This window comes from Neoarius graeffei, chromosome 12 (assembly GCF_027579695.1).
Source record: "Neoarius graeffei isolate fNeoGra1 chromosome 12, fNeoGra1.pri, whole genome shotgun sequence".
Classification (NCBI taxonomy): domain Eukaryota; kingdom Metazoa; phylum Chordata; class Actinopteri; order Siluriformes; family Ariidae; genus Neoarius; species Neoarius graeffei.
In genome coordinates, this window is record NC_083580.1 from 55,097,817 (window position 1) to 55,125,417 (window position 27,601).

Sequence of the window (27,601 nt, forward strand, 5' to 3'; positions counted from 1 at the left end):
TCATTGCTAGGCGGCAGTTACATGAAAGCCGCAAGCTTTCACAAGCAAATACATGACTGATATCACGCCGACTTTATGATTATCATGAATGTGTACTCTATGATGTGTCCTGTGTGAGCGCTCTGGAGCGAGTCACTTCCAAGATGGCCGCACAGACCGAATGGTTACTATTTTTAGCATCATGTCGGAGCACTCTATAGCTCTACGTACCTTTATCTTATGTCGTTTCTCAACACATGTTCTGACAGGAGGACTGTCTTTGGAGGAGTCGCCTTGTCCCAGGCGACTGCTGGATCCGGCATAGCTACTAGTAGACCCCCTCCGGAATACTGTAGGCACTGCTGATGGTAGCAGCACACGTTTGTGCTGAACTGAACACCCAAGAGATTCCTTTAAGCAGGGAAGGGTGTCAAAACAATCCAAATCGAAGTGTTCAGAGCACAGGACGGATGTTGGTGAGGGCTTCCACTTGTCACGAGTGTGCCTGACTTGCTTCACCCACTTCGCATGCAGCTCGGGATCTCTGGGAAACTTGAATAAACTTACCCCATCCTTGTGGGTTTTGGAGCAAAAGCCGGCAACACAACGCGAAGGCATAATAACTATATATATATATATATATATATATATATATATATATATATATATATATATATATATATATATACACATATATATATAAATAATAATGTCTAATAAAAATACTAATAATGATAAACTGAACACCTGCCGCATCAACAACAAACTGGTAAGTTAGGAGGAAGGTTCTTTCGCTGACGTCATATAGCTCCTCCTCCTCTTTCGTCTCCTGGGTGCTGCAGCCCCATCAAATTTGCCCAAATAGCCGCGTTTATCATAACTTGTAAAATAGGCGCCTTCGTGAATTAATATATGGATCATTGGGAATTACTTTTTATGTTATAAAACATCGCCAAAGATGTCAAAAACGTGTCATCAGCACTTTAAAGGTGGGAAAAGTTTTGAAATGATTTGTTGTGGTCTCTTTTTTACATCAGAAAAACCGATCATTTGAACAGAGTGTGTACACTTTTTTTTATATCCATTGTATGTAATTAGCTTCGCTCTGATGAGCTAACATCTTTAAATGACACACCCTCTGCCAACACATGGAATTGTAGCTAAACTCTGAGAGGTTTCTGCACCTGGATTACAGCCTTACGTGTATAAATTCAAGTCAGAAGAGGAAAATGAAGTAGTGGATGCTGAACCTGTATCACAAACAACACTACAGAGGCTGTTCATTTTGGAGACCTGCGTGGATATGGGTACAGCCCAGTGCCAGTTTTATAGCCTCGTCCTTGGATTTTCAAGGGACAGAAAGAGCTCACCGGATGCTTTGGAAGCTATGCAGACTCAGGTTTTCTTTTGTGCATCCTAGTACAGCACACTTGCGCTTCCTCCCAGACTTGTTCCTTACAGGTGTCCTTTGCTGAATAACTAAGCAGATGCCTCCATTTTCTTGATTCAGACTGCTATGGGTGCTATGGGGTCATATTTTAATGAGGGTCAGAGGTGGGTAGTAACCTGCTACATGTACTTAAGTACATTTTTCAAATAAATTGTACTTATAGGAGTAGTTTTAATACAACCCCGATTCCAAAAAAGTTGGGACAAAGTACAAATTGTAAATAAAAATGGAATGCAATAATTTACCAATCTCATAAACTGATATTGTATTCACAATAGAACATAGCCAACATATCACATGTCGAAAGTGAGACATTTTGAAATTTCATGCCATATATTGGCTCATTTGAAATTTCATGACAGCAACACATCTCAAAAAAGTTGGGACAGGGGCAATAAGAGGCTGGAAAAGTTAAAGGTACAAAAAAGGAACAGCTGGGGGACCAAATTGTAACTCATTAGGTCAATTGGCAATAGGTCATTAACATGACTGGGTATAAAAAGAGCATCTTGGAGTGGCAGCGGCTCTCAGAAGTAAAGATGGGAAGAGGATCACCAATCCCCCAATTCTGCGCCGACAAATAGTGGAGCAATATCAGAAAGGAGTTCGACAGTGTAAAATTGCAGAGTTTGAACATATCATCTACAGTGCATAATATCATCAAAAGATTCAGAGAATCTGGAAGAATCTCTGTGCGTAAGGGTCAAAGCCGGAAAACCATACTGGGTGCCTATTATCTTCGGGCCCTTAGACGGCACTGCATCACATACAGGCATGCTTCTGTATTGGAAATCACAAAATGGGCTCAGGAATATTTCCAGAGAACATTATCTGTGAACACAATTCACCGTGCCATCTGCCGTTGCCAGCTAAAATTCTATAGTTCAAAGAAGAAGCCGTCTCTAAACATGATCCAGAAGCGCAGACATCTTCTCTGGGCCAAGGCTCATTTAAAATGGACTGTGGCAAAGTGGAAAACTGTTCTGTGGTCAGACGAATCAAAATTTGAAGTTCTTTATGGAAATCAGGGACGCCGTGTCATTCGGACTAAAGAGGAGAAGGACTACCCAAGTTGTTATCAGCGCTCAGTTCAGAAGCCTGCATCTCTGATGGTATGGGGTTGCATTAGTGCATGTGGCATGGGCAGCTTACACATCTGGAAAGACACCATCAATGCTGAAAGGTATATCCAGGTTCTAGAGCAACATATGCTCCCATCCAGATGACGTCTCTTTCAGGGAAGATCTTGCATTTTCCAACATGACAACGCTAAACCACATACTGCATCAATTACAGCAGCATGGCTGCGTAGAAGGAGGTCCGGGTACTGAACTGGCCAGCCTGCAGTCCAGATCTTTCACCCATAGAAAACATTTGGCGCATCATAAAACGGAAGATACGACAAGAAAGACCTAAGACAGTTGAACAACTAGAATCCTACATTAGACAAGAATGGGTTAACATTCCTATCCCTAAACTTGAGCAACTTGTCTCCTCAGTCCCCAGACGTTTACAGACTGTTGTAAAGAGAAAAGGGGATGTCTCACAGTGGTAAACATGGCCTTGTCCCAACTTTTTTGAGATGTGTTGTTGTCATGAAATTTAAAATCACCTAATTTTTCTCTTTAAATGATACATTTTCTCAGTTTAAACATTTAATATGTCATCTATGTTCTATTCTGAATAAAATATGGAATTTTGAAATTTCCACATCATTGCATTCCGTTTTTATTTACAATTTGTACTTTGCCCCAACTTTTTTGGAATCGGGGTTGTACTCTTAATCAAGTACATTTACGCTTTTAAAAAATTACGTTACGTTAGACTGCACACATCTCGCTGCTTTCATTTAATTAAAAGCAACGATCAGGCATACAGTCTAATACAGTAGGCAGAAATCATGAGCAGTAAACAGGCGAAGGGTCAGGTGAGACACAAACAGGCTAAACAAGGCACAGACAAAAGAGTTTGGTAAACTGGGATGTATGGATGCTATCAGTCCCCCACTCACTCACTCACTTGAGTTTGTTGACGGTGTAGTGGCTGCTGCTTTATGTCCCGGAGCTCCCTCATGCCTGTGTTTCCTTCTGGCTCTCCCTTTTTAGTGATGCTGTTATAATTAGTTTTGCCAGAGTCCCTGCTTGCACTCAGTGCAAAATATATACTGTTCTTACTCATTAGGTGACATTGGGCATACCTAACAACCTGTGATTCCCTCCCCCTCCAGCCAAATCCGCTTCCCATGCCTGCCTGGCATTGTCCCGTGGAGGGGGGCTAATGCCCAGTACTGTTTTGTAGATTATCGACACCCTTCTTTTTACCCCAGGGTCCAAGTCTAATATGATATTGGTTGTGTTTTGGGGTGGTAAGGAGGGAAATGGGAAGTGTTTCTTAGCAAAACTGCGTACCTGTAAATATCTGAAAAAGTGGTTATTGGGAAGATTGTGATCTTTCTGTAGCATGATAAAGTAAATGTGCCTTCGACAAAGAGGTCACCAAAAAATGCTAAACCATTCTTGTGCCATACCTGCACAGCAAATTCCTCAGTGTTGAATTAACACTTTCAGAGTTCATTTGGGTCCAGTTGGACCTATGGTATATAAACACTCTGGGTGTTAATTCAACACTGGGGATTTTGCTGTGTGGAAGGCAGTATCAATCTGGGATGGAGGAAACAGATGATTGTTTGCTAATGGGAGTAGAGTAATTGCCTGATTGAAATTAAAGTGTTTCCTGAATTGAAACCATATTTTAAGTGTGTTTTTGACAACTGGGTTCAAACTTTAAAGGCTTACACTGACAGGTAAGGAGCCACTCAGGATAGACATGGGAGAGAGCGGAGAACTGGAATCAAGTTCCACAGAGGCCCATATTGGTCCTTCTTTATTTTTATAGGTTGAAATCCAGTAATTCAGTTTGGAAATGTTAGTAGACCAGTAATAAAATAAAAAATTAGGCAGACCCAGCCCCCCTGCTTCCTTAGGCATCTCCAAGTAAGCCCCTTTAATCTGCGGGGTGGAGTTGTTCTAAATGAAAGAGGTGATATGACTATTAAACTTTTTGAACCAGGATTTAGTCAATATGATGGGGATCATTTTAAAAAAATATAAGAATCGAGGCAGGATTGTCATCTTTACCATGTTTACTCAGCCTGCCAGTATAACAGGGAGTGCAGACCATCTTTGGAAATCCTGTTTAGTATGCTCTAGCAACAGTTTAAAGTTGCAGTCATATAGGTCTTTGTATTGTCGTGTAACCCCTATGCCCAATTAAGTGAAGGATTGGCGCTCCAGTTTAAAGGGAAGGCTACTATAATTAATGGATGTTGCCAGTTGATTAATGGGAAAAAAATTAACTTTTTGAGAAGGTTAGTCTGTATCCAGATAGTCTCCCAAATTGTTGTAATATGTCTATAAGCTTAGGGATTGATTCTATTGGGCTGGATAAATACAATAAAAGGTCGTCTGCATACAGTGACACTTTGTGTATTACTTGGTTCCTAACAATACCTGGAATATTTTGTTGCATCCTCAGCGCTGCGGCAAGAGGTTCGATGGCTAAGTCAAATAGAAATGGCAAGAGGCAGCACCCCTGTCGAGTTCCTCTTTGCAGCATGAAAAGGTTGGACCTGATCAAGTTTGTGCGTACTGAAGCAGTTGGTGAGGTATACAATATTTTAATTCAAGAAGTGAAGGACATACCAAACCCAAACCTCTCCAGCACCATGAACAGATAGTTCCACTCAACACGGTCGAAGGCCTTCTCCACGTCGAGGGAGAGCACAACTTCTGGCTGACAGATGGAGTGAGAAGAGTATAGAATATTGAACAACCTTCGCATGTTATAGAAAGACTGCCTCCCTGGTATGAAGCCTGTTTGATCGGGATCAATTATGTTAGGTGTCACTGCTTCTAGACGATGTGCCAGCACCTTAGTGAGGATTTTATAATCACAGCACAGGAGACTAATAGGGCGATAGGATCCACAGTCCAAGGGATCCTTGTCTTTTTTCAACAGAACTGATATAGTTGCCTGAGTCATGGTTCGAGGTAGTCTGCCAACAGAGATAATTTCCTTGAACAGTAAATTCAGAATAGGTACCAGCTTGTGTGAGAATAACTTGTAAAGCTCTATAGAAAACCCGTCAAGTCCGGGTGCTTTCCCACTCTGCATAGAACTTATTGCCTGTGAAATTTCTACATTTGTTATAGGAGCATCGAGGGAGGCTTGATCTTCTGTACTAATTTTTGGTAATTCTAGGCCATCTAGAAAGGTTTGGATTTCGGTTGCATTCATGGAGGCTTGTGGTGTGTAAAGTTCCTCATAGTATGCCTTAAATTGATCATTTATGATCTGGGGATGCGTGGAAGTTGAATCTGGTGCAACATGGATTTCAGGGATTGCACTATGTGCTGCTGTCTGTCTAAGTTGATGACACAGTAATTTCCCTGCCTTTTCACCATGTTCGTAACATGATTGCTTTGTTTTAAGTAGCAACCGTTCTGTTTGTTTTATGGATAGGTTGTCATATTCTGTTTGCAACAGTAGCCACTCTTTATAAAGATCAGATGTGAAATCATGAGCTGATTGGTCGTCAGTGTCTGATATCTGCTGGGTTAGTTCTGTAAGACGCTTGGTCCGTTCTCTCTTTTTGTGAGCTGCATATGAAATAATCTGTCCTCTGAGGTAGGCCTTAAGTGACTCCCATATAATAGTATATGACATTCCAGGGGTGCTATTGACCTCTATGTAAAAATCAATTTGGTCAGAAATGAATTTTAGAAATTAACTGGTTTGTTAATAAAAGTGGGTCAAGTTGCCATGAGCGCTGAGGCATGGGATTGTTTGGAAATGATGTCTAATTGGACAGAACTGTGATCAGAGATCACTATGGCATGATAATGGCAGTTGGTTACAAAAGAGATGGTCCTGTGATCAATCAAATGAAAATAAATTCTCAAATATGAAAGATGAACTGGCCAGAAGAAAGAAAACTGTCTGGTAGTGGGATTGGAGTGTCTCCAGGGATCAAATAATTTATAGGATTGCATAAATGACAAAATTAGTGCACTCGATTTGGACACAGAATTGTTTTGCCTGGGGCTACATTTGTCTAGCGTTGGCTGTAGTGTACAGTTAAAATCTCCCCCTAAAAGTAGCAAGTGTGAATTAAGATCAGGGAGTTTTCCTATGAGGCAAGAGAAAAACTGAGAGTTGTCCCAGTTGGGGCCATAAAGGTTAACTAGTGCGACTAGATTGACATATAGCTTCCCTGTCACAATGACAAACTGGCCATTATTATCTGGTACTACACTGCTTGGCACGAACGGGACACCTTTCCTAATTCATATTAGTTAGAATGGAATATCTGTTCAATCCAGCCTTTCTTTAGCTTAGTGTGTTCGCCAGTCCAAAGGTGGGTCTCTTGAAGATATATAATATCTGAACTCAGTAACTTTAGGTGTGTGAAAACCCTGTTGTGCTTAATAGGATGTTGTATCCCTTTAATATTCCAACTAATGAATCTGATTGAACCTAAGGCTGTGGTGTTAGCCATTGTCTTGATGTGCTGTTAATAGATATCATTCCCTAGTCAGTTGGGTAATTTCAGATGAAATACAGGTCCTTACCATAACAGAAAAGTTTGAGCAGAATGTACAAACATGTTTGATTTGTTTTCCAGTAAACAGAACACACACACACAAAACCAAAATAACCTTGGTTCCCTTTGCTGACCTGTTCTGAACTCCCAGGCCGCCCTAGCCTTACCTACCTTAAGGCTAGACCCCAATGTAGTCATGGTTTGGCTAACATTTAACTACACACTAGAACCCCCAGAACATGGCTCATGAAACAACTATGGCACATAGGCAGCATTTAAAAAAGGAGAAATGAATAAATTAATAAAAACCGTCTCAGTGGGTGCTTAAAGATCAAATATTGTTGTAATTAAGAAAAATAAAAATAAATAAATCAAAACAAGAGCACATGCACACATTAATTTATATGTACATAGTAGTGTTGTATCGAAAAATTAAATTAGGAGGTAATGCTTCCAGTAATAGGGGTTATACTCAATTTTGATGAAAACAGAAAGAACCCTTGGGCATACATGTCTCCTGTCCTCCACAAGCATACATACACCCACACATACATATACACACACATCCAAAAACAGAAGGCTGGCAGAAAATAAAAATTCTAATAATGGTAAAGGACACCCATGACCGCCACTGCGGCAATAAAGTTATCTACAAGAGGAGCCCTGAAAACATTTCTAACGTTGGATAGAAGTAAATGCCATCTCAGAAAAGATCTACAAACTGGTTGGTAATATTACTCACTCCAACATTCAGTGTAACGACACTTAAAGGACTCCATAAGAGGAGTTCAGCAGTTACTTGTTAGAAGTATTCCCGCATGCAGGAAAGTTCTTGTTGATGCAAGTCTGGGCTTCCTCTGGCGTCGTGAAGATCCGCTCCTGGTTTTTATGTGTGATGCGAAGACGGGCCGGGTAGATGATCCCAAAGCGGATCCCCTCTAGTCCCCAAAGTTGTTGTCTCACCCCATTGTATCCTGCTTGGGCTCTGGCCGCTCATGCTGTGTAGTCTGCATAGACTGAAATGGTCATTCTGTCCACGTTGATCTGTTGTTTTTCCCTGGCGAGGTGAAGAATGTTGGCACAGTCCTGGAAGTAGTGCATGCAAGCCACGATTATGCGCAGTCAGTCACCTTGCCTGGGCGCTGGTAATAGCAAGCGATGAGATCTATCCAGTACTGGTGCCTCCGTTAGGCTGAACGCCCTCTGAAGCAGGGTTGACACGGCGACAGTGGAGCTGACATGGCTCTCCGGTATTCCCAAGATTCTGATGTTATTCCTCCTTGACCTCAACTCTAAGTCTTCACATTTATCTTGTAGTAATTCCGATTGAGCCTTGAGGTGTGCCACTTCATGTTGCAGTGAAACGATATCATCCATACATGTTGACACTCTTCTCCATCTCGCCTGTGGTATTTTTCAACGTGGCCAATTCTGTAGCAACCGAGTTCTAAGATAGCATTTCAGACCTTACAACAGTAATGTCGGCTTTGAAACCTTCCATTTCCTTTTCCAGCACTCTTCTAATCTCCAACTTCATTATGTCTCCAATATCTTCATGAAGTGACATAAGCAACTCCTGCCTGAAAGCTTGAGTGGTTAGCACCATGGTCTCATCAGCTGGGGTTGGTTTATCATTTAGATCCAGGGATGATCTGGGACCGCTAGGCCTCGTGGTCAACGAAGTTGCATTACGGGTTTTTATAGACTTGCCAGCCATTCTATTTATGTAAGCAGATATGTAAAAGTATGTGTGGCAGCGGGGGCGTGGCCGAGCATCAGTCTGTGAATGGAGGGCGGAGTCAGGGAAGGTGAGTGGTCGTGTCACTACACCTGTTGTCAATTAACGTGTGCTTGTGTGTCTCCTTCAGTGACCGCGCCCGATAAAAGGAGACCGAGAAGGGGAGGTCAGCACCGAGCAGGGATGAGAATGAAAAATATTTTAAAAGTCTGAAAAAACAGGGGCGGGGCCCGGGGGCGGGGCCCATGGGGCTAATGATTTTTGGCTTTTTTTTTTACCCCAAAACCATTATTTTTATCAGCAAAAATTTGCAATTTATTTGGAAATAAATTCCCCTTCTTGGTGGACTACCAGGTGAAAATGATTAATATGGTACAAGAGACTTGTTTTTAATCAATTCACATTTGAGGATTTCAAAAAATCAAATCAATGCACCTTTTAATATAAACGAGCTCTACAGTATTATATTTCTGCATTTTAGCTATTCATGTCTTTGAATACTCTAATCCTTTAAAATGAAGTGCAAACCAGAAAAAAGTTCTATCATATAATTCTCTTAAGTTTTCTATTGACGTTATCATGGTAGCAGAAGGTCCTGCATATTAAGCAGGCAGCATTCAACATCACTTATCACTTCCCTTTCAACTGTTGTGTGTACTAGCTAGGTTTTATCTGGACAGGATGTTGTGTAATGTAATACAGATACCATATGGTCAATTTGAAGATCGAGATGGTGATTTTGAATTAAAGAACAGGCATGTACAATGGGCATTACATATTGGAAATTTTTTTAAAATCAAAAACTATAAGTTCATCTCGGCCTAAAAAATTTGGGCAGATGCTCCCGCGCGGCACATGCCAACAATTCCCCCCCCGTCCCCCTATGAAATGAGCAATAAGTAGGAGAGTTATACATGCTATCATACTTAAAATTTCATCAAAAATATGGATATGATACTATGATTCTCCCCAACATGCTACATTAGATAAGCTAACCCCATTTATAAAAGATACACACTTATATATGACATGTAATTGATATATATTTTTTGGGGCGCGCGCTCTCTCTCTGCCATGCCGATCCTGTAGGCTGCACTGACTGACTCAATACAAGTGAAAACTCCAGTCCTCGAGAAAAGAGATAAAAGCCCGCCCACACTGAAAGCTGATTGGCTTATTTTGCTGAGTAACCCAATCAAGATGCTCTTTGTCTGGCATGCGCTACATGAACAGGCACACAGGCAGTGTTGCCAGATTGGGTGGTTTTAAGTGCATTTTGGCGGGTTTTGAACATATTTTGGGCTGGAAAACGTCAGCAGTATCTGGCAACACTGCACACAGTCTCCCTCGCGCACCCCCTTGCGCGCACACATTCTAAGATGCGTGATGCAGACCTTAATGTTGCGCGCGCACGGTCTTGCTCGCTTCTATCAATATGCAGGAGATTCCCGGAACTTCCAGGAGACTTGGGATGTCTGCGTTATAAGGTGACCACAGATCGTTAATCATACCCCCCCCCCCAAAAAAAAAATTTCTCAACGGATTTACATCGATCTCAAAAACGATCATTTTGGTCTGAAAAAGTCGGAAATCCGCCAATCGGCGGAAAATTCTCATCCCTGACCGAGGGCTCGTTGACATCCTGAATGTGTGTACGTGCATGTGTGTGAGAGAGTGAGAGTTTTTTGGAGCCCTATGCTGAAAAGTTGTAAAATAAAAACCTCTCAACGCAAACAGCCGCCTGCCGTGCTTCTGTGCTCCACCCACACCTGAATCTCGCTACAGTGGTGCCGAAACCTGGGATGAGTGCAGAAGGGAACAGCCCCATGGAGTCCTCACCATTCAAGGACCTCATCCATGCCCTCACCACAGCCCAGCAGAACCAGCACCAAGCGTTGGTTGCCCTCCGGAAGGAGCAAGAACAATGGTTCGAAGCCTTGGTGCTGGCCCAACAGGAAGATTGCCAGGCATTCTGGCACCTGCTCGCATCGATGGGGCCCATGACCTCCACCAGAGAAGACCCTCCTCACCTCACCCTAATGAAGATAGGTCCGCATGATGACCCGGAAGCCTTCATCGTGCTCTTCGAGCAGGCAGCGGAGGTGTGGGGTTGGCCGGTGGACCAGTGCGCGGTGCGCCTCCTCCCCCTGCTGACAAGTGAGGTGCAGCTGGCCGCGCTGCAGCTCCCCGCCAACAGCCAGCCCTCCAGCATGTCGGCCGCTCCCCAGGGCAACAACGGTAGCGCTTCCGCTCGCTGCGCTTGGAGGAGGTCGGCCAGCCATTCACGTTCGGGCAGGAACTCCAGGACACCTGCCCGTGGTGGCTGAGGGCAGACGACCGCGATGCTGAGGGAATGATCAGCCTGGTGACACTGGAACAATTCACCGCACAACTTCCGGAAGGAACGGCGGAGTGGGTCCAGTGTCATCACCTGGCGTCACTGGACCAGGCGATCGAGCTTGCAGAGGACCACATGGCGGCAGTTCCAATGGCAGGAAGGTGTGCCTCCTCTTCTCTCTCTTCTCTCTCTTCTCTCTCCCTCTGCTTCCCATCCTTGCCCCATTCCCTCACCATGGAGGCGGGGGCCGCCTCCCCCCCAGCCGGCCTGGCGCACCTGCGGTGTCCTTCCATTTCCCCCTTCCTTGTCTGTGTCTCCTCCCCCTTAGGTGAGTGGCGTCTGTAACACTGGTGCAGAAGGAGAGCCTGGGCTGATGTGCTGGCACTGCGGGTATCCGGGACATCTCCAACATCAGTGCTCCGCGATGGAGGTGGGCGTGGTGGTCTGGGTCCCCGACGTGCCAGAAACCGCCCTCAATCGGGCCGGAGTGTATCGAATACCGGTAAGTGTCCAAGGGGATACGTATCAGGCTTTGGTGGATTCCGGCTGTAACCAGACCTCAATCCACCAAAGCCTGGTGTAAGGTGAGGCATTGGGGAGAGCACAAATGGTGAAGGTGTTGTGTGTGCACAGGGCTGTTCACAACTACCCTTTAGTGTCTGTCCACATTCTATTTCGAGGGGAAAAACATAGTGTAAAGGCGGTGGTTAACCCTCGTCTCACCCACTCGCTAATTTTGGGGACTGATTGGCTGGGGTTTAAGGAATTAATGACGCACATCGTGAAGAGTGGATCCTGCCGTAATTCAGCTAGGGAAAGCCCCGGAGTAGCATTGGCGGGAGAAGCTGTCATAGAGCCGTCTACGTCAGCACAGCGTCAGGGTGATACGTGGAGTGAGGAGCGCCCCACCCCTCCTCCCTCTCTCGGAAATTCCCTTGGGGATTTCCCGTTAGAGCAGTCGCGAAACGGGACTCTGCGGCATGCATTTGACCAAGTGAGAGTAATCGATGGTCAAATTCTCCAGCCAAATGCGTCACCGGCCTTCCCCTACTTTGCTATTATTAAGGATAGGCTACACCGAGTGATGCAGGACACTCAAACTGGTGAAAAGATAACACAGCTGTTAATTCCAAAGAGCCACCGGGAATTCATATTCCAGGCGGCTCACTTTAATCCCATGGCCGGACACTTGGGGCATGATAAGACACTAGCCCAAATAATGGCCCGGTTCAATTGGCCAGGGATTCGCGGGGATGTCCGTCGGTGGTGTGTGGCGTGCCGCGAATGGCAATTAGTAAATCCCACGGCCACTCCAAAAGCTCCTTTGCGCCCTCTCCATTTAATTGAGGCCCCTTTCGAAAGAATTGGGATGGATCTCGTCGGGCCATTAGATCGGTCAGCACAGGGATATTGCTTTATTTTAGTTCTGGTGGACTATGCAACGCGATATCCAGAAGCAGTGCCCCTCTGCAATATCTCAGCATGCAGTATAGCAGAAGCACTCTTCCGCTTTATCTCCCGGGTCGGGATTCCGAAAGAAATCCTGACAGACCAAGGCACCATATTCATGTCACGCACATCGTGCAAGCTGTATGGGTTACTAGGGATTAATCCTATCCACACTAGCGTTTATCACCCACAAATGGATGGCTTAGTAGAATGGTTTAATCGAACTCTCAAAAATATAATTCGGAATTTCATAAGTGAAGATGCACGTAATTGGGATAAGTGGCTCGAGCCCCTGTTATTTGCAGTACGAGAGGTCCCGCAAGCTTCCACAGGGTTTTCACCGTTTGAATTGTTATATGGACATAAGCCACATGGCATTTTGGACGTGCTATGTGAAAATTGGGAGGAGGGACCTTCACCCAGTAAGAACGAAATTCAATACATTCTCGACCTGCGTGTCAAACTCCACACACTCACGCACTTAACCCAGGAGAATTTGCGGCAGGCGCAAGAACGTCAAGTCCGACTGTACGACAGGGGCACACACCTTAGGGAGTTCACACCAGAAGACAAAGTACTCATATTGTTGCCCACGTTGAGCTCCAAATTGGTCGCCAAGTGGCAAGGGCCCTTCGAGGTCACATGTCGAGTCAGGAACGTCGACTATGAGGTGAACGGACAGGGGTGGGGCATTACAGGTTTACCACCACAATCTGTTAAAACGTTGGAATGAGGAGGTCCCCGTGGCGTTGGTGTTGGTAATTCCGGAGAAGGCAGATCTGGGGCCAGAGGTTCAAAGAAGAAAATTGACATCGCACACTGCTTTGGTCCCCTGTAGAGACCACCTCTCCCTGACCCAGCTCACGGAGGTAGCCCAGTTGCAGAAAGAATTTTCTGACGTGTTCTCACTGCTGCCCGGCCGCACCCACCTCATAGAACACCACACTGACATGCCCCCGGGGGTGGTAGCGCGCAGCCGTCCTTACCGCCTGCCCGAACACAAAAAAAAGGTGGTCTGGGATGAACTTGAAGCCATGCTCGAAATGAGCATAATCGAGGAGTCCCATAGTGACTGGAGCAGCCCAGTGATCCTGGTCCCCAAGACCGATGGGTCAGTCCGGTTCTGTGTGGACTATAGGAAAGTCAACATGGTGTCTAAATATGACGCGTACCCAATGCCTCGCTTTGACGAGTTGCTCGATCAATTAGGCGCTGTTCATTTTTATTTGACACTGGATTTAACAGAGGCAGATCCCCTTGACTCCTCTGTCCCGAGAGAAAATGTCCTTTTCTACACCGTTTGGCTTATACCAATTTGTCACACTTCCTTTTGGGCTGTTTGGGGTGCCCGCTATGTTCCAGCGGCTTATGGACAGGGTCCTCCGCCCCCACGCCACCTACGCAGCCATGTATCTGGATGACCTTATCATCTACAGTAATGACTGGCCGTGGCACCTTAAACACCTTAGGGCCATCCTAAAGTCACTGGGGCGGGCAGGTCTCACAGGCAACCCAAAGAAATGTGCAATTGGGCAGGTGGAAGTACGGTATCTGGGTTTCCACTTAGGCCATGGGCAGGTGCATCCCCAAATTAATAAGACAGCAGCAACTGCTGCCTGCCCGAGGCCCAAGACCAAAAAGGGGGTGAGACAGTTCCTGGGGTTGGCTGGCTAGTATCGGAGGTTCATACCTAATTATTTGGATGTCACCAGCCCGCTGATGGATCTCACTAAAAAGGGAGCGCCAGATCCAGTCCAGTGGATGGAGCAATACCAACAGGCTTTCTCTAGGGTAAAGGCTACACTGTGTGGGGGGCCACTGTTACACTCCCCTGACTTTTCTCTCCCCTTTATTTTACAGACAGACGCATCGGACAGAGGACTGGGGGCCGTTCTGTCCCAGAAGGTGGAGGGCGAGGAGCGTCCCATGCTGTACATTAGCCGAAAGCTGTCGATGCAAGAGGGCAGGTACAGCACGATCAAAAGAGAGTGCCTAGCCATCAAGTGGGTGGTCCTCGCCCTCCGGTACTACCTGCTGGGGCACCCTTTCACCCTCTGTTCAGACCACGCGCCCCTCCAGTGGCTCCACCGCATGAAGGATGCCAATGCATGGATCACCCGTTGGTATCTTGCACTCCAGCTGTTTAAATTCGAGCTTGTCAACAGGCCAAGTGTTCAGATGATTGTGGCGGACTTCCTCTCCCGTCTGAGGGGAGTCAGCCTGGCCTGAGTCGGGCGGTGGGGATATGGGGCAGCGGGGGCGTGGCCGAATGTCGGTCTGTGAATGGAGGGCGGAGTGAGGGGTGAGTGGTCGTGTCACTACACCTATTGTCAATTAACGTGTGTTTGTGTGTCTCCTTCAGTGACCGCTCCCGATAAAAGGAGAGTGAGAAGGGGAGGTCGGCGCCAAGGGCTCGTTGACAACCTGTATGTGTGTGTACGTGCGTGTGTGTGAGTGTGTGAGAGTTTTTTGGAGCCCTATGCTGAAAAGTTGTAAAATAAAAACCTCTCTTCAATGCAAACAGCCACCTGCCATGCTTCTGTGCTCCACCCACACCTGAATCTCGCTACAGTATGATAAAACGTAAAAAGTGAAATAAAGAAGTGTGCTTTGTTGAAAGGTGCCTTTTTAAAAAAAACTTAAAAATGAAAGTTCTGCAGAGCCTGGTTGGATGCATCTACTCCATAGCTTGCTCGCTAGCCATGTCATAACTTATATTCTGATCCATTTGAATGTACATTATAGATTTACGAAATCATCATGTGAAGTTACTCACTATTTGAGTCGTCTTTTTATGAGATTCAGTTTTACTCATACTCAAGTAATTATTTTGATGAGAACTTGTACTTGAGTCATTATTATTATAAAGCAACAATATTGTTACTTGAGCAAGGTACCGAACCCCCAGCTGCTCCCAGGCTGCTCTGGTTTTGTTGTACATCTCTCTGGATAAGAGCATCTGCTAAATGCCTGTAATGTACAGTAATGTACTTGAGTACAGTTTTTGCTTACTCTGCCCACCTCTGATGAGGGATGGTACCATAAAAAATGAAAGGAGATTCTCCGTAAGATCCCTACACTTTTGTAACTGGCCTGTTCTCTCTGCCTCTTTTCTTTCTATGGCTGTTACAAACTGGGAAGGTAACAGTCCACTTTGAAAGGCCCATGTAAGTCACATCAATGTCTCTTCTCTCAAAAACAACAGTTTTCCATGGTAAGTCCCCTTTAAATTCAAAACTGGAAGCCAACAAAGAGTAGAGAGCACATGAGTACTGGGTAAATGCCAACAACATGATGGTTCGTGCATGAAAATGTCACATATAATCATAAACAATTTAAAAAAAATAAACTCACCTCTGAGAATAACAGGGGTGCACTAGACATTTTTTCATGTGTTTATTTGAGCTCAGTTCATATCAAGGTTTTAAACTGCTGAATTTTTGGAATATTAGAAGAATTTACTTTACTATCTCTCAATCTTTGGTTATATGATACATAAATATTACTCACCTTTACATATTTTAATGACTCGTTCACAAAGTTTTCAGCAGCCTTCTCTTTCTCCTTTATCACTGCTTTATTCCCTTCATACACAGCCAGCACCAACTCCACTGCCTCTTTTACTGTCCCGATGACAGGAACGATGTCCATGAATCCGATCCACACTGTGTTCACTTCAGTCCAAGCAGCCATGCTGTTACACTCTCTCTATCTAAAACCTGTAAATAGAGGAATTAGTTTATAGTTTTCTGCTTCAAATCTTTCAGGCTTTCATTATTCAAGGGGGCAAGTAGAAGACAGCATTCAGCACAACCTCAGGCTACTACAAACATTTGTCATACAGCTCAAAGGTGACCTACCTACCTACCCACCTACCTGTGTCAACCTCTCGACTGGACTCCAGCAACAATACTCATCCAGTTTCCATGATCTTTCATCGATCTCTCTAAACATCCAACATCTTTATTTCCAGGGTCTTTCAGTAAAGTATCAACATAAGTTGTCTGTCTTCTGCCTCTATTCACTTTCCCGAATTTAGGCTACCACGGAACAAGTCGTGATGCTATCTCCTCCTTCTGTCTTACGCAGTGTCCAGCAAGTCTGAGTCTGCATTGTCTGAATTTCTCGGACACACATGGTAGGTCACCATAAAGCTCATCATTTGTCATGTGTTGCCGCCATGATATGCTGAGAACCATCCTCAGCATTTTGGTAGATGAACCGTCTAACCTCTTTTCTAGAGCATTGTTGAGTGTCCAAGTTTCTGAACCATACAGAAGAACAGACTCTCCTGTAGCCAGAAATAGTGTGATCTTAATCTTCATTCCATATCTTGCTCAGTTTGTGACAAGCTTTCCATGCAAGCGCTTACCTTGTGTTCAAGTCCTTCTGTGTACTTTCCATACATGAGCCAAGATGCTTGAAATTTTTGACAATTTTGATGTTTCCTTCATTCTTTGCTTTCAATTTGATAGGATCCTGTTGGTGAAATACCATTGCTTCGATTTTGGTCACATTGAGGTGAAGCCCCAACTTATCAGCTTCAAATTCCACTCTTGTCAGAAGTTCCTGCGCCTTTGCCAACTCCTCTGATAAGAGGGTAATATCATCTGAAAAGTCCATGTCAGTGACTGCTGCCAGAGGTGATCTGCTACTTTCCTTTATGCTAAATCTGAGTTCTAGTTCTCTGCCACCTACTGCCTGCCTCATAGTGTAATCCAACACTATTGCAAATAAGTATGGAGCCAGAGTATCTCCCAGCAAAATGGCAGCCAGAATTTTAAAGAACTTTGTGTCTCCATCTGGAGAAATAACCATGGCTTTGGTTCCCTCGTAGAATTTCATGACAGCAGTGACAAGCTTTGTTGGAATACCATACACATGAAGGATCTTTCTCATTTTCCCTCTGTGCACAGAATCAAAAGCTTTGATGAAGTCAAGAAAGATGATGATGGTCTCTAAATTGTTACTCTTGACTCTCTCAATGAGCCTTCATAGTGCAAGAGTATGGGCTATTGTTGATCTTTTAGGTCAAAACCCATTTTGGTTGGGTCACAAGAGAGGATCTAAAATTGATTGCACTCTATTTAGTGTCATCTTATTGATGGCCTTTGCAATCATTGAGGATAGTCCAATACCCCTGTGGTTATCGGTGATATCTAGAAAGCTTTTCTTAGGTAGCGGAATGATGTTGATAACAGACCACTGGTCTGGTTTCTGACAGTAATTGATTAGATTGTTGCCGAAAGTCAAAATGTCCTCATTCAGCTCACACCTTTTTAAGGCCTCAGGTGGAATACCATCAGGTCCTGGAGTTTTCCCTTCAATGAGGGAACTTATAGCTTTCTCTACCTCCTCAATTTTGAACAATCCCTCATTGATATCTAGGTCTTCAAAAACAGTTGGAATGTCTTCATTATCATCTCCTGCAATCATGGGCTCTTTCCCCAGGTTGGAGAAGTGAGTTTCACACTTTTTGTCTTTGGTCCTTTGTTGCACTTACTAAGATACCTTTTAGTGCAGATTTGTGTCCAGTGATCTTATCAGCTTCCAGCTTTCTCTGTGTTTTGCCCAAGTGTTAGTACTCTCCACCTTCTCCAGTTTCTTGCTTAGGTCTTCTTCAAAAAGGTCATTATAAAACATTCTCCAGATTATCTTTTTCTTCCTGTGATCATTCCTGATTGACTCTTGTACTATTCTCCGAGTATGCATGAAATGTGTCCTGTACTTTCTTCCTCGCCTCTTTGACCAATTGACTGTCAGCAAAATTCTTACGATTGGGCTTCTTCTTTTGTGGTATCATGGTGTCAGCAGCTTCTTGGTTGGCTTTGATTAGATGGCTGAATCTTACTGATGTGTCTGCGTATGTCAATAATTCAGCAAAGCGGTTACGCACTATGACTGTGTATAACTGCCGCAGATCTTTATCTCTGACCAGTTCTTCCACCTTGGAGATGTTTTGCTACAGTGGAGTTTCAGTTTCATAAAAGCTGTTACTATACGATGGTCTGAGCCAAGACTGCTAAATGACTTGTGTGCTTCTACATTTGTGATAGAATTGATCCACTTAATGTTGATCAAGATGTAGTCCACTTAGTGCTATGTCAGACATGTATGTCCAGAGTTTCCTCATCTTTTTCGGAAATCTAGTGTTGGTCACTGCTAGATTGTTCTCTACTGAGAATTCATACATCAGTTTACGAATGTTGTTGCTGTTTTCATGGTGGCTGTACATAGCTTTGTCTTTCCCAAGGTGTCCGCTGAAGTCTTACCAATAAGAGTGTTTAGGCACCTGACTAACTGCCCTTGGTAAGATTTGAGACTGTTCCTCGGCTTCTTCATCTCCTTTCACGGGTGAATCATGGGGAATGATGATGATTGCAGGGTTACCGCTAAAGTTTGCAATCAATATCCTCTTGTTGTTTTCAAAAAGAGTGACAAGAGGATATTGATTCCAATATCCTCTTTGAAAACAAGAGCATATTGCAATCAAGATCCTCTTGTTTTCAAAGAGTGACACTTCAGTGAGTGCATTTGTAGTGTTCTGGTCCAACAGGAAACCAACTCCATCGGATGGTGCATTTCAGTTTGTGGCAGTTCGTATGAGTGGGAGGAGCACAGGAAGACAGCAGGCCAGAATTAAGTTCAACACTATTTTCAGCTTGAACACGCTCCCAGCCATACACACACGCACACACTAGTCTTCTGGTTGGGGAGAGAGCTCCCCTCTGCTCTCGCTCTCTCCTTAAATAGGGCGCGGTCACTGGGGAAGACACACAAACACACGTTAATCGACCTCAGGTGCAGTGATTCTGCCACTTACCTTCCCTGACTCCGCCCTTCGGTCACAGACCGCTGCTTGACCACGCCCCCACTGCCACACAGTTATTTCACCATGCACTTTCAGTAATCAATGTACATCCCTCGAGTTCTTCAGCCAAAGTCGTCATCATCAAGCAGAATGTGAGACAATCCGAACCATCAGTTTATTGATAATTACATCATCTTCATGCAACTCCCCTGCATTCCAAGAGCTGGAGTATTGGTATTGGACTACTGTTCATCTGGACTCTTACCTTTGACTTATCTGGCTTGGGTGACCCTACCAGGAGCATTTGCTCCTGCCAGCATAGCTCTCAGAATAATTGAGGCACACAAGGCCATCCACCACAACAAGGTGGTAGTCCATGGGGGCAAAGGTGAACAAAATGGATTATTTACTGTACCATTGTTTTTCCGCTAAAATATATGTTTTGATGTCTGAGCTGTAGCTCATTCTACTGATTTTATAATTAGCAAATCAATGTGAATGAACAAAGCGATAGCATAAACCAAGGCAACTAACGCTAGCTAAATTGAATAACAATTTGTGATTATTTGGCTTTAATAAACACTTGAAATAGTCTCTCCTTTTAAAAAAAATGCATTCACAGGACAAGTGGAGAATAGAAGAACACTTCTTTATTCAGATGGGAAACTTTCTGCAGGTGTCAGTGTGAGATGAAAATCATGAAGAGTAGCATTTCTTTCCTAAAAAAGTTGCTTGTATTGAGTGTAAATGTTGACTGCTGGTTATATTTTTATTTGCCACCTTACATTTGCTATTTATACTTACTTTGATTAAAATGACAGATGTCAGCTCACTAGCTAATAGTAACTCCCTCAATCGTGACTCAAAGTGCTGAAATCTTTTCCTGGCAGCAGTAAAATCAATATACCTGCAAAAATATGACTACACTTTAGTATTTTACAGATGAATTAATAGAGCAATATTTACCACTTTGAGTTAGTTGATGCTGTATTTTAAGTTGCACTTTAGATAAATAATTGTAGATGTGCACGTACGAGTGTCCAGCACAAAAATGGGTGGGGGAGAGGGCGAGCCCACTGCCTGACCGCCAGGGGCAGACTTACCATTAAGCAAACCAAGGCTGTTGCCTAGGGCCCCCCAAATTTGGGGGCCCCTAACAGTCAGCCCCGTCACGGTAAATACCAAACAATATATATGTAATCTTAATTTGTCTCTGATATTAAGTAGTCAACGATATAAATGGAAAAACACACCAAAAAAAGCATCAGAATATCGAATTCATGTGTATATAGTATTTGTCCCAGCACGCCCCCCGGTTGTTTTACATTGGACTAGTCCATGATCTGATGACGGAAATTCAAACCAAAGCAGTGGGAACCGTAAACAAGATGAAGCGCAGTTATGAGAGTGGTTGCGCTAAACGAAAAAAGGGCACAAAGCAAAAATAATGCAGCTGCACTTCTGAAACTAACTACATTTTTCAAATCGCCTGAGTCTGCTACAGCCTCAACCTCCGCTGCTGAGGAATGTGTTCGTGTAGTTTGGGTTCCATACCTCTGCACACCACCTTTCTATGAAGACTTTGGAGAAGCCAGCAATAAGTAGGACTTTCTTTCTCATATGATTATGATGAATGATGGACATTTGGAGATTAAGGACTTTTCAGTAATGTACTGGCTGCAACCTTTAAAAACCTCATACCTTTCTCTCTCTCTCCCCCCCAAACACACACACTCTCACACACACACCTACACCCCATTATGGAATGGTGATGGAATACATGAACAATGGAATTTTGAAGATTAAGGACATTTCAATAATGTACTGGCTGCATCATTTACAAACTCACAATCCCTCTGTATCTGTCTCTCAACCACTGTATTGCCGGTCACTAAATGGCTCTCCCTCCCTCACTCTCACACACAAACTCTCTCTCTCTCTCTCTCATACATTTATCTTGGCATCAGTCTTATCCCCATTGAAATGTAGAGGTTTCGATAGAGTAATATCCATTTGTGTTGTAGTTCTGATAACAGTAAGATCATTTTGTATCTCTGGTAATATGTATCCATTTGTGTTCTATTTCTGATAAGAATAAGATCATTTTATATCTGGGAATATGTATCTGTGGAGTAAAAATAATTGGATTTCAGATATCCTTGTTTTATTAAAATATGGAGATTGACTCTTAAAATTGGCTCTCTCTCTACTGTCTCTTCTTCTGTTGTTTGCCTTGTCGCTCTCTCTTTCTGGTTTGATCTGAGCAATAAACACTGTCAGAATTTTGGCAAATGCTGGAGTAATCTCAAACCTGTATCACTGCGGAGCTTATTTGGGGCACTTTGTTAGTGGCAGTTTGCTATCTTTTTTGAATTTACAGCAAGGAGATATGGCATGTGCCAAGTAGGGATGACCATTATTCTGTGTGTTTCAAGACTGACTTTTGAGGGCCCCATGTCTGTATTTCGCCTAGGGCCCCAAAATGGCTAGAACCGCCCCTGCTGACTGCCCCAATCTACCGCGCAGAATCGGCTTGCAATTTTTGCAAGATGGTGATTCCTATTTCAACCCAAAAAAGGCTTAAAAATGTACAAAGGTAGTAAATGGCATCATGTTGTCCACTCACTGATACAATAATTATTTGTGACAACATTAGTTTGTTTAGTGAAGGTAGACAGGCAGAAAAATAAGTCTGGGGTTTTATTTCTGAACTAAACTAGTGAAGCATGTTAACCTTCAGAAAACAAGTCAGCCTCATGTCAGATGATGAATCACTCACAAGCAAACAATCAAGACAAGTCTGATCAAGAAGTTTTTCCCCTGAAGGAGGTCACATTTCCTGCTGTGGGACGAATGTGCTCAGAACACTTCATATTTGCCTCCTTACACAACCCCGAATATTTATCTGGAATGCCACACCCAAGTGGAATGCTAACACAAAGCAACATTGTTTGGGATGGAAGCCAAAAACATCTAGAACATTCCATCCAACAACACAAGGATTTCACTAACATTTCCCTTAAAACAGTTCGGGCACAACTACTTTTAAAGTTGTATTTTCCCTGACTCCTAATTTAAAGTTAACGTTAAACCTATGCAGTGACTGAAATAGGTGACCTATGCAGTGACTGAAATAGATGACCTATGCAGTGACTGAAATAGATGACCTATGCAGTGACTGAAAACTTGTCTCTTATTTCACTCCATTTTGAGAATCTTCACCAGAGGAGCCTTGAAGTTGTGTACAAAAGACTGTTTCCCTTAGCAGCTTTCTGAGGAGCCTAAACTGCACAGCTGGAAATATACTCCCACATGCTGTGCATTCATTAGCTACTTTCCAACAGTTCTACATGAAAATGAATATATATATTTTTTTCAATACACTTATACACAGGCATCCACTTCTCTAGTTATATTCGCCTTGGGAACATATTTTGATGGAAAAAGTTACACACACTCAGTTCAGGTGTGTCCAAAAGTTTACATTTTAATGGGTAGTATATCACTCCTTCACGATAGAAAAATAAATAAGAATAAATTTACATACCTTAGAATCTAGCAAACAGAATAAAGTGTCATGTGACATTGGACAAAACATACCACCCCCCAAAAAAAAAGTTCATATACAAGTTCACAAGTCTAAAACAACTATACACTAACACACACAGTCCTGGCATTAACCGAGATATACTAAATAATACCACAAAAAAGTAAATAAACTGATTCTGCACATCAGTAATGTGATCATCAGTGGTCTTGAAGCTTATGTGAACACTCATTTTCTCAAAAAGGGATCAAATTATTTCATTTAATACAGAATGAATCTGCTGAACATTGTCTCCAGAATAAACAGCTCTTACCTGCTGTATTTTTCTGAACGTAGAGTTTCCTGAGCGGTGCAGTCAGTCAGTCCTGTTCTGAGGTCTGGAGTGAGAAGCACTTCTGCCCCTTTATACACAGACACCAAGTGGGTGTAGTTTTAGCTTCCGTTTCATTTCTTTTCACTTCAGGCAACAGCATGATTGTGCTGGAGAAAGTTCTGATTCCAAACTGATGTGATTTAATAATAATTAGTAAAATGGGATGCAAACATCTGTTTAACTGATAATAAGAATGAAAGACTGACAATCCATTATAAATGCTATAGTTGTGTGTAGCACTCTTGCAGCTCAGGGAATGAGGAACTGAGAGACACGCGAGACAGCTCAAGGTGCACTTTATTTTCATCTACTTTTCAGTAACTATGTTATCTGTAATTTAGACACCTTATTCGCACTTCAAAATCAAATTTGACACTGAGAAGTGGATTTCCCATGTGTCAATTATTTCATTGTTTATTGCAAGTGTGGCCTTGGGCAGAAAAGCAAAGCGTTGACTAAATTTGACCTTAAACAGAAGAGCAATTACTGACTACGCCACCAGGGGACTTTCACCCCAGGAATATTAACTAGAAAACACTTCAATGTTGACACGCAAGGTTCGTTTGACTAAAGACACCAGAGACCAAAGTTATGAAAATACAAAAAGGCTATTTTATTTTATTACAATGTTTACAAAAATAAAAATTCTTGCCTTTACTTCACAAACAATCACTTTCATTCACACTCACAATCCAAAGATTTAACTGACATGTATGTGGGGCAAGGATAAGGGAGAAATCAATATTAACGGGGCTGAAGCCTACCAGTAGGGGGCAAGATACCAAGAGACGAAGGAAAAATCCAAGGGGGCACACCATACAAGCATACGTGTCTCACTCACTGCAAACAAATTGAAATAAATCAAAAGCACAACAAAAGAAGAATTCCACACAGGCACACGTGAACACACACGAAATATAGGGAAACACCACCACCTAAGGGATCAGCTGCCACCCCGCCTTGGGCACTCAGCACCTGAAAAGTAAATAAACAGAAAAAAAATAAGAAAAGAAAATCAAACAAAGAAATAACATACAGCTTAATCCCAACAAACTAACCAATTAAAACACACAACCACACTATATAAACTAAGGGAGGGAAACTACGTGGACCACTGATGATCCACAGCTTGCAATGGCCTCCCACCAGTACTGGCATACAGCTGACAACAAAAAGCTGCTTGCCACAACAGAAAAATTGGGCAAACATGGTTGCCAGCTGCACACAAGTTCACATAAAATAAGCTCTTGTGAGCATTAAACCAAATAAACAGATAAAAAAATAAAAGCATTAACATAAATCAGGCCCAATAAGATAGCCCACTAGCTATCCACAGCTATAGACCCTTTTCACGTGACGTCACGACAAACGCGGCCGCCATTTTGGACGTGTACTACCAGTAGTTTACCACAGCCAGCATTGAGGAACGGCAGCAAAGAAAGTTTATTTTCAGCAAGACTTCCATCATGCCACTATATTGTTGTGCACCTGGATGTAGTAACCATCAACAAACAAGGCAAGGTTTATCATTTTATCGGATCCCGACGGAGAAGATGGATAGCGGCCATTAACAGATTGGCAGCCCTCGGCATACCAGCGCTTGTGTAGTGACCACTTTGTTGGAGGTAAGACTAAAATTAGCCAGAAAAGGCATTACATTGCTGTTAACATTCTGTGGCGGCGAGTGTGTAACCAAATAGGCTAAAATAACCCATTGTAACCTCTTTGTTCTTCTGTAGTAGCTATTAGCTAACGACATTAGCTAGCGTTATGTTCCTTTGCTGTTGGTAGACTGTAGGACAGATCAGAGGCAGTGTTCTACAAACAGCGCTTAATTTGAGGGGGAGCAAGCCGGAGCGCGCTCCGGAACCTCGGGCGTTGGCTCCGGCAGCTATTTACACTGGATCCAGTGATCCGACACCTCTCTTGACTATGTAACAAAAAAAAAACGATTGTCTTTAGGCTTGCCATCCTTCCACTTGCGAGTGGTAAGTGATGTGCGCTGGGATCACACACACAGCGGCTCAGTCCCGAATCGTGGCTCGTGCACTTCACTCGCGCGCTGTGTGAGCTGCGCAGGGCCGGAGTGCGCACCCTCCAGAGGGCACTCGCTGTTCAGGGCGGAGTGATTTGGAGCGCAGGATGCCTGCGGAGCCGAGCGTATCCGTGTATTGGTGTTGCTGTGTGCACACTAATCGCTTTTAAAAACGTTAATCTGATGATCCGCTGAGAGGAACATGTATTTGTCTCTTAAATCCAGGCCGTTCCCTGTAATCTCTAACAACGGTTGGAGAAAGTGATGGCAAATAGCGAGTGCACAAAACCATAGAAGGTAAACTGTACACAGCGCCAGGGCAGTGTGATGGTATGTCTACTTTTAGATTGTGTTAGCTTATCAATGAACACACTCGTCACTCGACGAGTTTCACGTCTTTACGACGGATACTTAAATGTGTGTTAGGTATTATTGTTGCAGTCTAAGCAGTCATTGTAGCAGCTAGATGAGCGAGAACCGAAAGGGTCTGTGCCATAAACCGTTATTTCTGTACGGCGTTGCTAATGTGTCGTTACTGTTATTTCTCCCTCTGCTCGCCCTGTAAATGCCCTACGTCGCTGGATAGCGAAGGTGTTTTCTGCATCTCGCTCCTTTTTCTTGTATGTTCTCCGTTTGTCGCCTTCCTCGCATTCAAACCAATTCGAGCCGAAGTCCGCTACATGTCCAAAATGGTGGTCGCGTTTACGAAGGTCACGTGACTGAAAAGGGTCTATAGAAAGAGAGCCTCCTGCCAGTAGGTAAAACCTAAGCAGGACTAAAACAAAAACACCCAATTTAACAGAAAAAAAAAAATCCCTCATACCACACTCCAAACACACTAATTATAGGCGAATAATGATCAAACACACAATCTCACACACACACACACACACACACACACACACCCTACAAAAGTTAAAACTAGTGTTAAAGTACTATGGTAGTTTCGCAGCCCTCTTCATACAGGCAGCTGCACCAATCAAAGAAAGCAGCATTTGGTAGAAACGCGCTGGCAAGAACAGCAGCAAACCCACGAAGCAGCATTCGAGGCCCAACAAAACAGCAGCCTAGAGTGGCGTGGAGTTACGCCAACACCGGCCGCTGCCCTATAACACAAATGAATGGATACCGCATACGTGGATCTTTCTCAAACCCGTGATGGCACAAGGAAAACTCCATAGCAGTTTAGTTAGAAGGAACTCATCAGCACGCACCTGAAAATTGGATGCCTTAGGCAACAGCCATACACTGAACCATGAGCAATCACGGCAGGAAAACTGCACAACACGGGAATAAATGTTACAGCCTACCCAAATAAACGTCCCCAAATGTTGAGCAGTACGGTAAAAAAAAAGACTCACTTACCAGCATCAGCAAAACCACCCGTTTATGGTAAGAAGCACCGGCCAGTGTGTACTCCTTGCCACCGATTCAACCCCCGGTTGGTCGGAAATGAAGTGAAAGCAACTACAATGACACATTCCAGCGTACTTATAATAAATAAAAATCCGCCCCATTGGTTAATTGGACTGGCCCCTCCCAATGCAACCAGATCTCAGGGAAACTGCAGAGTAAGAGGTAATTCCACCTGCTACACAAGGTTATCAACTTTGCACTAGCATTATATCCATGAAAGTATTGACTAATTGTTTTTATTATGAACACGTACTGCACATAATGATTTCAAAATGAAGAGAGTTCTATGTTATCTCTTGATCAACAAATGTTCCAGAACAAAATGTTAACTGCCATGTGACTTCTTGATCAACAATCTGCATGTAGGCTGTAGTAACATAAAATGTGCCTGTATTTTACAGAAAAATATAGACACACATGACATTGTCACATATAAATACTACAATAAACATATTTAATATTAGATTATATACCACTTCATCCACAAATCTAATGAATATTACCTTTTTATCTCCTGATTTGTGTAGATTTATTGAGAGTTTATCTTCAAAATGCTCATGATGTATGTTGAAACACAGAAATGAGGCTGCTTTGTAGGCTGCACTTCCGCACATGCTCAGTTGGCCTTTTACTCAGGCCCGGCGCCATGGGGGGGCGAAAGGGGGCGTCGCCCCCTTGTGGCTACAGCCCCGCCCCCTCAACGGAGACTCAGATCACTTAATTTTCTTATGAAAATATAATGTATTATAGACGTATTAATAATTTGCATTTTCAAATACGAAATATTAAGTGGTTGCGCATTGCACAGAAATACATTTCACATAAATCACTACTGAAACTGGCACGGTAGAACAAATCTGATT

General features: G+C 43.4%; 1 protein-coding gene across 6 annotated transcripts in view; it reads right to left on the reverse strand.

Moving 5' to 3' along the window:
- The window catches only part of LOC132895434 (uncharacterized), a 32,372-nt gene extending 5,037 nt beyond the window's left edge, over window positions 1-27,335 (reverse strand). For 2 of the 6 annotated variants that reach the window (XM_060936045.1, XM_060936040.1), the window contains exons 1-4: window positions 27,242-27,335; window positions 23,228-23,417; window positions 20,172-20,274; window positions 16,067-16,275 (exon numbers count right to left, since the gene is read on the reverse strand). In XM_060936045.1, coding sequence (XP_060792028.1) covers window positions 16,067-16,249 — 183 coding nt within the window. In that variant the 5' untranslated portion in view covers window positions 16,250-16,275; window positions 20,172-20,274; window positions 23,228-23,417; window positions 27,242-27,335. The other 4 variants (XM_060936041.1, XM_060936044.1, XM_060936042.1 and 1 more) reach the window with 4 other exon arrangements.
- Between the last annotated feature and the right edge of the window lie 266 nt (window positions 27,336-27,601).